This window comes from Microtus pennsylvanicus, chromosome 1 (assembly GCF_037038515.1).
Source record: "Microtus pennsylvanicus isolate mMicPen1 chromosome 1, mMicPen1.hap1, whole genome shotgun sequence".
Taxonomy (NCBI): domain Eukaryota; kingdom Metazoa; phylum Chordata; class Mammalia; order Rodentia; family Cricetidae; genus Microtus; species Microtus pennsylvanicus.
This window is the reverse complement of record NC_134579.1, coordinates 142,359,224-142,375,690: the sequence shown is the minus strand read 5'-3', so window position 1 is coordinate 142,375,690 and position 16,467 is coordinate 142,359,224. Positions and strand designations below refer to the sequence as shown.

At 42.1% G+C, this 16,467-nt stretch overlaps 1 protein-coding gene across 1 annotated transcript in view; it reads right to left on the bottom strand.

Moving 5' to 3' along the window:
* Positions 1-16,467, bottom strand: part of LOC142854739 (pregnancy-specific glycoprotein 22-like) — a 53,783-nt gene that overhangs the window by 3,278 nt on the left and 34,038 nt on the right. The window contains exons 6-7 of the mRNA XM_075980940.1: positions 12,412-12,771; positions 11,927-12,085 (exon numbers count right to left, since the gene is read on the bottom strand). Coding sequence (XP_075837055.1) covers positions 11,927-12,085; positions 12,412-12,771 — 519 coding nt within the window. The remainder of the gene's footprint in view (positions 1-11,926; positions 12,086-12,411; positions 12,772-16,467) is intronic.

Below are 16,467 nucleotides of genomic sequence, written 5' to 3'. Positions count from 1 at the left end.
CAAAGATACCCAAGAAAACCAAGAGAAACAAGAAAAAGCAATCAAACAGGTAAGGGAAGTGGTTCAAGACTTGAAGAATGAAATGGAACTAATGAAGAAAACACAAACCGAGGAAAGGATGGAGATGTAAAATCTGGGTAAATGAACAGGAACTACAGAGACAAGTACTACCAACAGATTACAAGAGATAGAAGAAACAATGTCAGACACTGAAGATACCATAGAGAAAATAAACACACTGATCAAAGAAAACAGCAGAGCCTGCTTGGGCACTGGGACCGAACCCGAAGCGGAGGGCAAAGGGGAGGGCGGTAGCTCCTTTGTCCCCATAGCCTGCCTGCAGCAAGCAGGGTGGGCCCTTTGTTTGCGAGCTAACCAAGCAGCACAGAGTTTCGATCTGGGCACCGAGTGAAACATCATTGTGGTGAGTGAGTGCTGCGGCACCCGGGAACAGCCCGCCTACACTTCCTGGTCATCCTACAGGTGCTATACTGCCCAATACCTCCTCTCTCTTCCTATCCCATCCAGCTTACATCCAGATCCCCCCAACCCCTGTCTCCCTCCCTCCCTCCGTTCTTTGGTGGCATAGCACCTCCCAGCTCAGTCTGCTTGGGCTCTGGGACCGAAACAAAGCAGAGGGCAAACCGGAGGGCGGTAGCTCCTTTGTCTCCATAGCCTGCCTGCAGCAAGCAGGGTGGGCCCTCTGTTTGCGAGCTAACCAAGCAGCACCGAGTTTCGATCTGGGCAAGGAGTGAAACATCATTGTGGTGAGTGAGTGCTGCAGCACCCGGGAACAGCCCGCCTACACTTCCTGGTCATCCTACAGGGGCTATACTGCCCGATACCTCCTCTCTCTTCCTATCCCATCCAGCCTACATCCAGATCCCCCCAACCACTGTCTCCCTCCCTCCCTTCTTTGGCGGCATAGTACCTCCCAGCTCAGCCTGCTTGGGCTCTGGGACCTAACCCGAAGCAGAGGGAAAAGGGGAGGGCGGTAGTAGCTCCTTTGATCCATAGCCTGCCTGCAGCAAGCAGGGTGGGCCCTTTGTTTGCGAGCTAACCAAGCAGCAAGGAGATCCGATCTGGACACCAGGAGAAACATCACTGGGGAGTGACATCACTGGGAAGGTATATCAGTGGGCAAGAAGACCTGATCCTGTAAAAGAAGATCCATAGGAGAGTATTGGGAGGAAGAGATGGGGAGACGCCAATGCAAGAATTCACCCAACAATCTGAAAAACAACACGAAACCACCAGAAGCCAGCGACCTGACAACAGGAGGACATGATCACCTTAATCAAGAAGAAGTAGAAAAAACTGACTTCATGAAAGTGATTGACACCCTTAAACAGCATATAAAAAACGCCCTTATAAAAATGGATGAGAAGTATAACAGAAATTTCGAGGAATTGAATAAATCAGTGAATGATACCCTAGGAAACCAAGGAAAAACAATCAAGCAGATAATGGAAACAGTTCATGACTTGAAAACTGAAATGGAGGCAAAGAAGAAAACACAAACAGAGGGCCGGCTGGACATGGAAAATCTAGGTAAACGAATAGAGACTACAGAAACAAGCATAACCAGCAGAATACAAGAGATAGAAGAAAGAATCTCAGATTCTGAGGATAACATAGAGAAAATAAACGCACTGATCAAAGAAAACAGCAAGTCCAACAAACTCTCATCATAAAACATACAGGAAATATGGGACACAATAAAAAGACCAAACCTAAGAATAATTGGAGTAGAAGAAGGAGAAGAAGTGCAGCTCAACGGTCCAGAAAATATACTTAATAAAATTATAGAAGAAAACTTTCCCAACCTGAAGACGGATGTACCTATGAAGGTTCAGGAAGCATACAGAACACCAAATAGGCTGGATCAAAAAAAAAAAAAAACATCCACTCGCCATATAATAATCAAAACACAAAATATACAGAATAAAGAAAGAATATTAAGAGCCACAAAAGAAAAAGGCCAACTTACTTATAAAGGTAAAACTATCAGACTTACACCTGACTTCTCTATGGAAGCCATGAAAGCCAGAAGGTCCTGGATAGATGTACTTCAAAAACTAAGAGACCATGGATGCAAGCCCAGACTGCTATATCCAGCCAAGCTTTCGTTCACTATAAATGGAGAAAACAAAATTTTCCAGGATAAAAACAAATTTAAACAATACGTAGCCACAAATCCAGCCCTACAGAAAATAATAGAAGGAAAATCACTAAACAAGGAGACCAACAATGACCACAATAACTCAGAAATCTAGAGATCCGTCACCAGCGCAACTCAAAGAAGGGAAACACACAAACCCTACTACTAAAAAAGTGGCCGGAGTTAAAAAACCACTGGTCATTAATATCACTTAATGTCAATGGACTCAACTCACCTATAAAAAGGCACAGGCTAAGAGATTGGATACGAAAACAGGATCCAACATTCTGCTGTCTACAAGAAACACACCTCAACCACAAAGACAGGCACCTACTCAGAGCAAAGGGCTGGGAAAAGGCTTATCAAGCAAATGGACCTAAGAAACAAGCAGGTGTGGCCATACTAATCTCTAACAAAGTTGACTTCAACTTAAATCAATCAGAAGAGATGGAGAGGGGCATTTTATACTCATAACAGGAACAATTCATCAGGAAGAAGTCTCAATCATGAATATCTATGCCCCTAATATAAAAGCACCCACGTACGTAAAAGAAACATTGCTAAAATTCAAGGCAGCCATCAAACCGCACACACTAATAGTAGGAGACTTCAACACTCCTCTCTCACCAATGGACAGGTCAATCAGACAGAAACCTAACAGAGAAATTAGAGAATTAATGGAGGTAATGAAGCAAATGGACTTAATAGACATCTATAGATTATTCCACCCAAAGAGGAAAGAATATACCTTTTTCTCTGCAGGTCATGGAACCTTCTCGAAAATTGACCACATACTCGGTAACAAAGCTAACTTACACAGTTACAAAAAAATATCACTAACCACCTGTGTCTTATCAGATCACCATGGATTAAAGTTAGAATTCAACAACAATGCTTTCCCCAGAAAGCCTACAAATTCATGGAAACGGAACAGTCAACTACTGAACCTTACCTGGATTAAGGAAGAAATAAAGAAAGAAATTAAAGTCTTCCTTGAATTCAATGAAAATAAAGAAACAACATACATGAACTTATGGGACGCTATGAAAGCAGTCCTAAGAGGAAAGTTCATATCACTAAGTGCCCACTTAAAGAAAACAGAGAAAGCTCATATTGGAGACTTAACAGCCCACCTGAAAGCTCTAGAAAAAAAAGAAGCAGACTCACCAAGAAGGAGTAGAAGACTGGAAATAATCAAACTGAGGGCTGAAATCAACAAAATAGAAACACAGAAAACAATCCAAAGAATCAATGAATCAAAAAGCTGGTTCCTGGAGAAAATCATCAAGATTGATAAACCCCTATCCAAAATAGCCAAACGGCAGAGAGAAAATTTGCAAATTAATAAGATCAGAAATGAAAAGGAGGACGTAAACACAGACACAGAGGAAATTCAGAGAGTCAGTAGATCTTACTACAAAAGCCTGTATGCCACAAAACTGGAAAATGTAAAAGAAATGGACACTTTTTTAAATAAATACCATTTACCAAAATTAAACCAGGACCAGGTGAACAATCTAAACAGACCTGTCAGTCGCGAAGAATTAGAAGCTGTTATCAAAAACCTCCCTACCAAAAAAAGCCCAGGGCCAGATGGTTTCAATGCGGAATTATACCAGAACTTCCAAGAAGACCTAATACCTATACTCCTCAATGTATTCCACAATATAGAAACAGAAGGGTCATTACCAAATTCCTTTTATGAAGCTACAGTTACTCTGATACCAAAACCACACAAAGACTCAACCAGGAAAGAGAATTACAGGCCAATCTCATTCATGAATATCGACGCAAAAATAATCAACAAAATACTGGCAAACCGAATTCAAGAACACATTAGAAAAATTATCCATTATGATCAAGTAGGCTTCATTCCTGAGATGCAGGGCTGGTTCAACATACGAAAATCTATCAATGTAATCCAGCATATAAATAAACTGAAAGAAAAAACCATATGATCATTCCATAGATGCTGAAAAAGCATTTGACAAAATTCAACATCCCTTTATGTTAAAAGTCTTGGAGAGATTAGGGATACAAGGGTCATATCTACATATAATAAAAGCTATATACAGCAAGCCGACAGCTAAAATCAAATTAAACAAAGAGAAACTCAAAGCCATCCCGCTTAACTCAGGAACACGACAAGGCTGTCCACTCTCTCCATACCTCTTCAATATAGTGCTTGAAGTTCTAGCAATAGCAATAGGACAACATAATGGGATCAAGGGGATTCGAATTGGAAAGGAAGAAGTTAAACTTTCGTTATTCGCAGATGATATGATAGTGTACATAAGCGACCCCCAAAACTCCACCAAAGAACTTTTACAGCTGATAAACACCTTTAGTAATGTGGCAGGATACAAGATCAACTCCAAAAAATCAGTCGCCCTCTTATAAACAAAGGATAAGGAAGCAGAGAGGGAAATCAGAGAAGCTTCTCCATTCACGATAGCCACAAACAGCATAAAATATCTTGGGGTAACTCTAACCAAGGAAGTGAAAGATCTATTTGACAAGAACTTTAAGGCATTGAAGAAAGAAATTGAAGAGGATACCAAAAAATGCATGGACATCCCTTGCTCTTGGATTGGGAGGATCAACATAGTAAAAATGGCAATTCTACCAAAGGCAATTTATAGATTCAATGCAATCCCCATAAAGGTCTCATCAAAATTCTTCACAGATCTTGAGAGGACAATAATCAACTTTATATGGAAAAACAAAAAACCCAGGATAGCCAAAACAATCCTATACAATAAAGGATCCTCTGGAGGCATTACCATCCCTGACGTCAAACTCTATTACAGAGCTACAGTAATGAAAACAGGGTGGTACTGGCATAAAAACAGAGAAGCCGACCAATGGAATCGTATAGAAGACCCGGATTTTATCCCACAAACCTATGAACACCTCATTTTCGATAAAGGAGCTAAAAGTATACAATGGAAGAAAGAAAGCATCTTCAACAAATGGTGCTGGCACAAAACTCAAGTCCAAATGGATTAAAGACCTCAATATCACCCGAAAGCACTGAACCTGATAGAAGAGAAAGTGGGAAATACCCTACAACAGATGGGCACAGGTGATCGCTTCTTAGGTATAACCCCAGAAGCACAGGCATTAAGGGCAACATTGAATAAATGGTACCTACTTAAACTGAGAAACTTCTGTAAAGCAAAGGACACTGTCACTAAGACACAAAGGCAACCTACTGACTGGGAGAAGATCTTCACCAACCCCGCAACAGACAAAGGTCTGATCTCCAAAATATATACAGAACTCAAGAAACTAGACTTTAAAATGCTAGTTAACCCAATTAAAAAATGGGGCACCGAACTGAACAGAGAATTCTCAATAGAAGAAGTTCAAATGGCCAAAAGACACTTAAGGTCGTGCTCAACTTCCTTAGCAATCAGGGAAATGCAAATCAAAACAACTTTGAGATATCATTTCACACCTGTCAGAATGGCAAAAGTCAAAAACACCAAGGATAGCCTTTGCTGGAGAGGCTGTGGAGGACGAGGTTCCCTCATCCATTGCTGGTGGGAATGCAATCTTGTGCAACCACTTTGGAAATCAGTGTGGCGATTTCTCAGGAAATTCGGGATCAACCTACCCCTGGACCCAGCAATACCACTCTTGGGAATATACCCAAGAGATGCTCTATCATATGACAAAAGCATTTGTTCAACTATGTTCATAGCAGTATTATTTGTAATAGCCAGAACCTGGAAACAACCTAGATGCCCTTCAATGGAAGAATGGATGAAGAAAGTATGGAATATATACACATTAGAGTACTACGCTGCGGTAAAAAACAATGACTTCTCGAATATTGCATGCAAATGAATGGAAATAGAAAACACTATCCTGAGTGAGGTATCCCAGACCCAAAAAGATGAACATGGGATGTACTCACTCATAATTGGTTTCTAGCCATAAATATGGGTCACGGAGTCTACAATAGGTGAACCTAAAGAAGCTAAGTAAGAAGGTGAACCCAAGGAAAAACATATAGTTATCCTCTTGGCTAAGGGAAGTAGACAAAATTGCCGGGGAGAAAATTGGGATTTTGGGGGTGGGGTGGGATGGGGGTAAGGGGAGATGGGGAGAGAAAAGGTAGAAGGGAAGGAGGGGGGAACTTGGGGAAACAGGAGGATTGGGATAAAGGAAGGTTGGATAGGGGAGCTCGGAACCACAATTCTTAGTTAAGGGAACCACTTTAGGGTGGGCAAGAGACTTGAACCTAGAGGGGCTCCCAGGTGCCCAAGCTGAGGTCCCCAGTTAGTTCCTTGGGCAGCTGAGGATAGGGAACCTGAAATGGCCCTATCCTAGAGCAATACTGACGAATATCTTGCATATCATCATAGAACCTTCATCTGGTGATGGATGGAGATAGAGACAGAGACCCACACTGGAGCAATGGACTGAGATCCCAAGGTCCCAATGAGGAGCAGAAGGAGGGAGAACATAAGCAAAGAAGTCGGAACCATGAGGGGTGCACCCACCCACTGATACAGTGGAGCTGATCTACTGGGAGCTCACCAGGACCAGCTGGACTGTTACCAAAATAGCATGGGATAAAACTGGACTCTCTGAACATGGCGAACAATGAGGGCTGATGAGACACCAAGGACAATGGCACGGGGTTTTGATCCTACTTAATGTGCTGGCTTGGTGGGAGCCTAGCCAGTTTGGATGTTCACCTTTCTTGATATGGACGGAGGGGGGAGGACCTAGGACTTACCACTGGGCAGGGAGCCCTAACTGCTCTTTGGACTGGAGAGGGAGGGGGAGAGGAGTGGGGGGAGGGGGAGAAGGGTGGGAGGAGGGGGAGAAGAGTGGGAGGAGGGGGAGGGAAATGGAAGGCTCGGAGGAGGTGGAAAATTTTTTTTATTCTCCTTTTATCAATAAATAAATAAATAAACAGCAAGCTGACAACCAACATCAAACTAAATGGAAAGAAACTCAGGTGATTCCACTAAAATCAGGAAGACAAGGATGTACACTCTCTCCATACATATTCTTTATAGTACTCAAAGTTCTAGCTAGAACAATAAGACAACAAAAAACCCAGATACAAATTGGAAAAAAATCTTCGCTATTTGCAGATGATATGATTGTATACATAAGTGACCACAAAAATTTGATGAGGGAAATCATACTGCTGATAAACAGTTTCAGAAACGTAGCAAGATACAAGATCAACTAAAAAAAAAATCAGTAGCCTTCCTATATGCAAATGATAAAGGTGGTGAGAAAATAATCAGAGAAACATTGTCTTTTACAATAGCCACAAATAACATAAAATATCTTCGGGTAACACTAACCAAAGAAGTGAAAGACCTGTATGACAAGAACATTAAGTCTTTGAAGAAATAAACTGTGGAAAATATAAGAAAATTGAAATATCTTACTGCTCTTAGATAGGTAGAATCAACATAATAAAAATGGCAATCCTACCAGAAGCAATCTACAGATTCAATGTAGTTCCCATCAAAATACTAGCACAATTCTACACAGACCTCAAGAGAACCCAAATTCATACGGAAAAAAAAAAACAGATAGCCCAAAAATCCTCTGCAATAAAGGATCTTCCAGAGGCATCACCATCCCTGACATCAAGCTCTATTCTAGACCTACAGTAATGAAAACAGCTTGATATTGGCATTTAAAACAGACAGGTGTAACAATGGAATTGAATCAAAAACCTGATATTGATCACACACCTATAAATACCTGATTTTTGACAAAGAAGCAAAAACTATTTGATGAAAAAAAAAGAAAACTTCTTCGGACCTTGGACTTTCCACAGGACAGGGAAACCTGACTGCTCTATGGACTGGAGAGGGAGGGGGAGAGGAGTTTGGGGGAGGGGGGAGGAGGGGGAGGGGGGGAGGGAAAGGGGAGGCTGGGAGGAAGCGGATACTTTTTTTCCTTTTCTCAATAAAAAAAGAAAAAGAAAAAAAAGAAAAAAGAAAACTTTAACAAGTGAGGCTGGCATAACTGGATATCAACATAAAATAGATGCAAATAGATCCACATCCATCACTATGCACAAAACTTAAGTCCAAATAGATTAAAGACATCAGCATAAATCCAGCCACACTGATCATCACTGAAGAGAAAGTGGGAAGCAGCCCTGAATACATGGGCACAGGAGATCACTACCTAAATATAACAACAATAACACAGACAGTGAGAGCAACAATTAATAAATGGGACCTCCTGAAACTGAGACACTTCTGTAAGGCTAAGGACACAGTCACTAAGACAAAATGGTAGTCTACTGATTGGGAAAAGATCTTCACCAACCCCAAATCAAACAGAGAACTGATTTCCAAAATATATAAAGAACTCAAGAAACAAGACATCAAATTACCAAATAATTCAATCAAAAATGGAGTACAGATCTAAACAGAGAATTCTCAAAAGAAGAATTGCAAATGCCCAAAAGACACTTAAGAAAAAGTTCACCATCCTTAGCCATCAGGGAAACGCACATCAAAATGACTCTGAGATAACATTCACCAGTTAGAATGAATAAGATCAAATACACCAATGATAGCTTATGTTGGAGAGGATGTAGAGTAAGTGGAACACTCATCCGTTTCTGGTGGGAGTGCGAAGTTGTACAGCCACTTTGGAAATCAGTATGGTGTTTTCTCAGAAAATTGGGAATCAATTTACCTAAGGACCCAGCAATACCACTCTTGGGCATATACCCAACAGATGTACATTCATACCACAAGGATATTTGCTCAGCTATATTCATAACTGAAATATTTGTAGGCAAAACCCGGAAAAGATCTATATGCCCCTCAACTGAAGAATGGATAAAGCAAATGTGGTACATTTACACAAGGAGTACTGCTCAGCAGTAAAAACAATGACATCTTGAAATATGCATGCAAATGGATGAAACTAGAGAAAACCATCCTGAATGAGGTAACCCAGACCCAGAAAGAAAAATGCAGTATGTGCTCACTCATAAGTGGATATTAGACATAAAGCAAAGGATAACCAGCCTATAGTTAACAATCCCAGAGAAGCTAGATAACAAGGAGAACCCTAAGATAGACATACATGGATTCCCCAGGGAAGGGGAAACAGACAAGATCTCCTGAGAAGGAGACCACTTCCTAAATATAACCCCAGCAGCACAGAAACTGAAATAAACTATTAATAAATGGAACCTCCTGAAACTGAAAAGCTTCTATAAAACAAAGAATATGGTCAACAAGACAAAACAACAGCCTACAGAATGGGAAAAGATTTTCACTAACCCCACATCAGACAGAGGTCTGATCTCCAAAATATACAAAGAACTCAAGAAATTGGTGATCAAAAGAACAAATAATCCAATAAAAAATGGAGTACAGACCTAAACAGAGAACTCTCAACAGAGGAATCTAAAATGGCTGAAAGAAACTTAAGGAAATGTTCAACATCCTTAGTCATCAGAGAAATGCAAAGCAAAACAACTCTGAGATTCCATCTTATACCTGTAACAATGACCAAGATCAAAAACACTGACGACAACTTATGCTGGAGAGGCTGTAGGGTAAAGGGAACACTCCTGCATTGCTGGTGGGAGTGCAAGCTGGTACAGCCCCTTTGGATGTCAATGTAGCAATTTCTCAGATAATTAGGGAACAACCTTCCTCAAAACCCAGCAATACCACTTTGGGGTATATATCCAAACGATGCTTAATCATGCCACAAGGACATGTGCTCAACTATGTTCATAGCAGCTTTGTTTGTCATGGCCAGAACCTGGAAACAACCTAAATGCCCCTCCACCGCAGAATGGATAAGGAAAATGTGGTGTACTCACACAGTGGAGTACTACACAGCAGAAAAAAATAACAACACCTTGAATTTTGCAGGAAAAAGAATGAAGCTAGAAAACGTTATTTTGAGTGAGGTAACCCAGACCCAGAAAGACAGTTATCATATGTGTTCTCACTCATAAGTGATTTTTAAACATAAAACGAAGAAACCAGCCCACAAATCACAATCCCAGAAAACCGAGACAATGAGGACCCTAAGAGAGACATACACAGATCTAATCTACATGGGAAGTAAAAAAAGACAAGCTCTCCTGAGTAAATTGGGAGCATGCAGACCTTGGGGGAGGGTTGAAGGATAGGGGAGAGGCAGGGAAGGGACCAGAGAAAAATGTAGAGCTCAATAAAAATCAGTAAAAAAAAAATTAAAAAGATGTGAGAAAATTAGGAGGGGGAAGAAGGAAGTTGGAAAGAGAAAGGGATGGAAGAAGGACAGGAAGGAGGGCAACATGAGGGAATGGGATGATCAAGAAGGGGGAAGGACAGTTAGGGAAAGGAAAGAGATATCTTGATTGACGGAGCCAATAAAAGGCTACTGATAACATAGCACTAGGGAAATTCCCAGAAATCCTCAAGGACGATGCCAGATAAGACTAAGCAACAGTGGAGAGGATTCCTAAACTGGCCTTCCCCCATAATCAGATTGATGACTATCTTAATTGTCATCATAGAACTTTCAACCAGCAAGGGATAGAAGCCGATACAGAGATCTACAGCAAAGCACTGGGCTGAGCTATCTGAGAGAGGCAGGGCTGATAATATGAACAAAAGGGGTCAAGATCATATGGTGATACCCACAGACACAACTGACCTGAAGTAGTGAGAGCTCACTGACTCTGGACTGATAGCGGTGTAACTTGCATAGGACCAAATCAGGCCCACTGAATGTGAGGGTGAGTTGTGGGGCTTGTGCTGTCTGTGGGGCCACTGGCAGTGGGACCAGGTTTTATCCGTAGTGTTTGAACTGGCTTCTGGGAACACATTCTTTTGTCCGGATATCTTGCTCAGCTTCAATATAGTGGGGAGGACCTTGTTCATACCTTGAAGTGAAGTGTCAGACATTGTTGACTCCCCATGGGAAACCTTACACTTTTTAGAGTTGGATGAGGGGGTGTGATGGGGGAAAAGTAAGGGTAGCAAGTAGAGGGGGGGAGTGGGAACAGGGATAGCTATGTAAACTGAGAAAAGTTTATATTAAAAAATATTAATAAAACAAAATTTTAAAAAGGCTTAGGAATTAGGCTGGATGGGTTTTTATCAATTTGACACAACTTAGCAGTCATCTTACAAGACAAGGCCTCAGTTGAGTATGCCACCACCAGATTGCGCTGTGGACAATCTATAGTACATTTTTAATTGCGGATTGAGGCAAAATGATTCAGACCATTGCAGGCAGTTCAAGCTCTGGGCTAGGACTCCTGGGTGATATAAGAGAGCAGATGGAGCAAGTATGTACGAAGCACTCCTCCATCATCTCTACCAGGTCCTGGATTTTGTTACTGACTCTCTTAATTTGGAGATAATAAATATCCCCATTCGACACAGATGTTCTAAAACTGTTGTTTCTTATCAGGTTCTAGAGGATATAAGAGTATTGTAATAGAAAATGGTCCCCTGGGGCACTTTAGTCCAGCCATTAAAGATGACAGGACCCAGGGCTCCCTGGTCTGGAGCCCCAGTAGACTGAGGGATGACTCGGATATATTAAGCTGAGTTGCTTTACCTCAAGGATTTCACGGACACAGACAGAGTAAGAAGATGGAAGCTGGTCTATGGTCATTTGTCTCTACACTAAGTGCTCAAACCTCCACCCAGGGACATAGTGCAAGAGGGAAGGGAGGCTAAGTTCGCCATGGCAGTCCTGTGTGACTAAGCCCCACCCAGCCCTGAAAACTCACAGAGAATCACTTACTGTCCACCTGGAGTTGCACTTTTGCTTCTTCATATTTGCCATCTGTTCTCAGAATTCGCAGTATGTACAGTCCACGGTCTTTCTGACTGACACTGTGAAGCAGCAGGGACCCATCACTGTTGAGTGTTTCCCTGCCACTGTATGCAGGCCCCCAAAAAACTGGTTTTTTGAATGGTAAATGGTGGAAAGCCAAAAGGCCCCTCTTTAAGTCATTCTCTCCTTTGAACCAGAGAAAGGCTGTAATATGCTCTGGGAGATTGCGAACAAGTAGAAGAACACTTCTCCCTTCAGCAACGCTGGGTGGCACTGATTCAATCCTGGGCTGTGAAGAGGTAGAAAGGCGCCCACACTTCCAAAGATAAGCTAGAAGGGAAGAGAGAGATCCTCCTAAGTTGGGTATTTAGTATTTGTCTAAGATGGGGCTTTATGTCCTGAGAAGCTGTGTCCATTGTTCAAACTACACAGATTCACAGTGAATCACTTACCTTTCACATTGAGGATCACGGATGTTGTTGATACAGTTTTTCCATGTCTATTATAGGTTTGTAGGGTATAGAATCCTGAGTCCTTCAGGATGACCTTCTCAAACAGCATAGATCCGTTGTGATATATTGTCTCTCTATTGCTGTACGCAAGACCTCGCCTACTTAAATCGTTGTGCAGTGTATATGTTGCAATTTTTTCTGTTGTGTTTCCTTGCCCTTTGAACCAGGCTAAGGATTGAATGTCCTTTGGCAGATTGCGGACAAGGAACAGGACGTCATCTCCTTCAGCCACTAGGGGTGGCACTGACACAGTGGTCTCACGGGCGGTGGTGGACAGGTGCCAGAAGGTTAAAAGGGAGACTAGAAGGCAATTGAGAAAAAGCACCAATAATACATGGGTGTGGGCATCACTCAGCTTTGGTGTATGAGTTGGGGTGTGCTCACCCCCATTTGCAGACATAAGCAACATGACTTCAATTCACTCAGAGTGAGTTGTTTCCTCTTAGGATTTCTCTGCTCAGGTGTCTGTCTGGTTGTCTGACTCGGTGTCCCTTATCCATCCTCACCTAGAGTATATGTGTAAGGATCACTGCCTCTCTGAACGCCGTCTCTGGAGAGTCCTCATTTTCTGATTTTTTCTCTGTTCCCTTTGTGATTCTCTTCAAACTATGAATTCATCTTTAGGGTTTACTGATATCAAGTTCACTAGAACCAGGGCTTTTTGTTTGTTTGTTTATCTTTTGGTTTTGGAGCTTAGGGTAATAAATATATTTAAGTGTGAAATAAATGATTTTAGATTTACTTATGTAAATATAGGTATGTATTTGTGAAGACTGGTGTCTCCTTGTGGTCCCCTGGTAGCTCCTTCCTCAATGGTGAGACTGGAAACAACCAGCTAGGTCCTTTGGAAATGTGGGGAATTTAGTACGTGGATAGAAAGAGGTCCAGCTGGTTGACCGAAGGATACCACATATAGAGGTAGAGACCTAGTCTATCGCCCCATCAACTCTGACCATAAAACCCCAATATAATGTGTCTTCTTATACACATATGAAGATGTATGCCACAAATCTGTGCTGGGCACATATGCCACATATGCATGTGTGTGTGCATGTCACAGCACCTATGTGGAGGGCAGAGTAGATCCTGCAGGAGTCTGTTCTCTCCATCTACTGTGTGGGAGCTGAGGATTGGTTTCATGTTGTCATATCTTCCCACGCTGAGACATCTCACTAGCTGTCCCATTTGATCTCTATTTGGAGGGTCATGCTGTCATGAAGGGGAACAGCAGTCTTCAGAACATTGCAGCCAATGAAATTCACTGTGAATATGGAGTTCTTAAGGCTTTTCTCTTACCATCATCACTTGCTCTCCTCTGAGAGCTTCTGGATGCTGAGCCTCTGTCCCTGACTGTACGTTTTGTACCATAACTACAAATAGAAACCTTGAGTCTCCTCTCAAGATCCTTTGCTCTTTAAGAGACTCCAGTCTGCCTCTGAGTTCCCATCCTCACACAGTCAGAGGTTGGGTACCCTTACCTGTGAGCAGAAGCCTCTGCCAGGGGGTACACCCCTTGCAGAAAAGCACAGAGGACTCCATCAATCTTCTCACTTGCTGTCCTCCGTCTGAAAAGAAGAACCTCAGCTCCAATACAGAACTTGGGGTCTGCTGTTCTTCCTCCTTCTGGGCTGAGATTTTTCTCAGAAAGACGCACTTCACAGAATCTAATGGGCTGTGAGTGGTGGGGTTTGAGTCCAAGGCACTGCTCAAACGCTTCCAATCTCAGTGATGCCCTGCATCCCTCTCAGCTTCCCTTTATGTTCCTTCACCAAGACACAAATTGTGCAACAAGGCTGATAAGCATCCCCATGGCCTCAGGAACAATGGCTCATCCTGGGGCTGACATCTGCTCTGTTCTTGCCTTGGGTCTGTCAGCACAAAGCAGGGAGCATCTATCATGCCTATGTGTCCTTGTGACACAGAGACGGAGCTGAGCAATCAGTCTACATATTTTTTATTTAATCCCTGAAGGAAGGTGACAGAAATGTCTCTGAGGCTTGAAAAGAGACCAGCTGAGTGATGACTAACGATGAAGATCAACCCTTTATCACTAACGTCACCAGTCAAATTAGTGATTCAGGAGAGAGACCCAGGAGCAGTTGTGTGAGGAGTTTCATGTGCTCAGAGTTGTTGAAGAGGTGGCCTGTTTGTCCTTGAAAGGACTGTGTGCTCCATCTTCCTATGGAGGGTTTCAAGGCAACAATCTAACATTATGTGTTAGCTATACACATGTCCTCTCTGATCTCCCTGGGTAACCTTTGCCTTTTATTAAGTGATTCCTGGTAATAATTATATTTTTCCCTTTGAGAGATGCCAGGAGGGAAGAGACCTTAACAGTTCCCGTGCAGAAAGTTGTTCTCAGACAAAGGAGGGAGCCGGTATGTTAGAGCAGGATTTAGGGAGGGAGCTCAAGATGAGTAGGGACAGAATGGAAGGCAGTCTGCTAGACCATGGCTCAGGGACACAATTTTCAGATCATTGAGCAAATGCTCCGCTATGACCCCTGGAAACCAATGATCAGTCTTATGCTCAGGGCTACAGTAAGCATGGAAAGAAGTCAAATGAGTCCTTACCTGATATGTTCAACACAGGTGGGATGCAGGGTCTCTCATCATGATCACTGTGTTCTTTCAGACTCCTAATTCCTTCTACTGTAGGTCTAGACAGGGTTCCAGATTTGTCCTGGAAAGCCCTGTACTAAAGTTGGAAGTAGTGTGAATCCTGAGAAAGGGAATTGTCAGAAGGAGCCTTGTGCCCAGAAAATTTCAGAGGAAAAGTCCTAGGACATTTCTCTTGAAGTTAAAAGGACAAAACACAAGTGAGCATGGTACTGAATACCTTTAATCTAAGCATGAAAGAGGCAGAAGCAAATGTATCTCTTAGATACATGCCAGCCCGGTCTATGGAATGGGTTCCAGGACAGCTGGATTAAACAGAGAAATCGTGGATGGTTTAAAAAAAACAGGAGACACTAATATAATAGACTGTAAAAGCACTTTCAGACCAGTCACTGCTGTCTCAATCCCACCTTCTCTTTGCCCAGACGGTGCTCAGGGGATTGCTCTTGAGTAAAAATCACAGTGAGTCAAATAGATGTGTCTTCCCTATACTGTGCTCTATGTTTCTTTTGTTGTTGTTGTGATAAAAACACCCTGAAAAGGAGCTGTTTAGGAGAGAGACTAGAGTCCATTACCTTTCTGGTACTGTGCTATATTGTAGCACTGAAGGAATTCAAAGCAGAAAACATATGACTTGCTGACTCATTTGCAGCTCACACTCTGGCCCACACTTAGCTAGCTTTCTTATACAACCAAGGACCATTTGCCTAGGAATGATGCTGTCCACAGTGACCTGGGCCCTCCAGTATCAATTAAGACAATAATTTAAAGAAATGTACATCCTGACTTGGTTGAGACTACTTTGTTGTTGTTGTTGTTGTTGTTTGTTTGTTTGGCATCCTGACCACATTTCCCCTCCCTCCTCTCCTACCCACTACTCTCTTCCCAGTGAAATATCTGTCTGTTATTTGCCAATAAAATATTGTTTTTATTACTATAGCTCTATAGTAGAGCTTGAAATCAGAGATGGTGTTATCTCCAGAAATTCCTTTGTACAGGATTGGTTGTACTATCTTGAGTTTTTGTTTTTCCATACAAAATTGAGTTTTGTTCTTGGAAGTTCTATAAAGAATAGTGTTAGAATTTTGATGGGGATTGCATTGAATCTGTAGGTTGATTTTGGTAAGATGGCCATTTTTACTGTATTAATCCTACTGTTCCATGAGCATGGGAATTCTTTCCATCTTCTGATACCTTTCTCCAATTTCTTTCTTCAAAGACTTGCAGTTCTTAACCTTTACTTGGTGTCTTAGGGCTTCTGTTCTCATGCAGAGAAACTGTGACTATGTCTACTCATAAAGGAGCATATTTAATTGGGCTTACTCACAGTTACAGAGGTTCACTCTATTATCATCATGATGAAGAACATGGTGGTGTG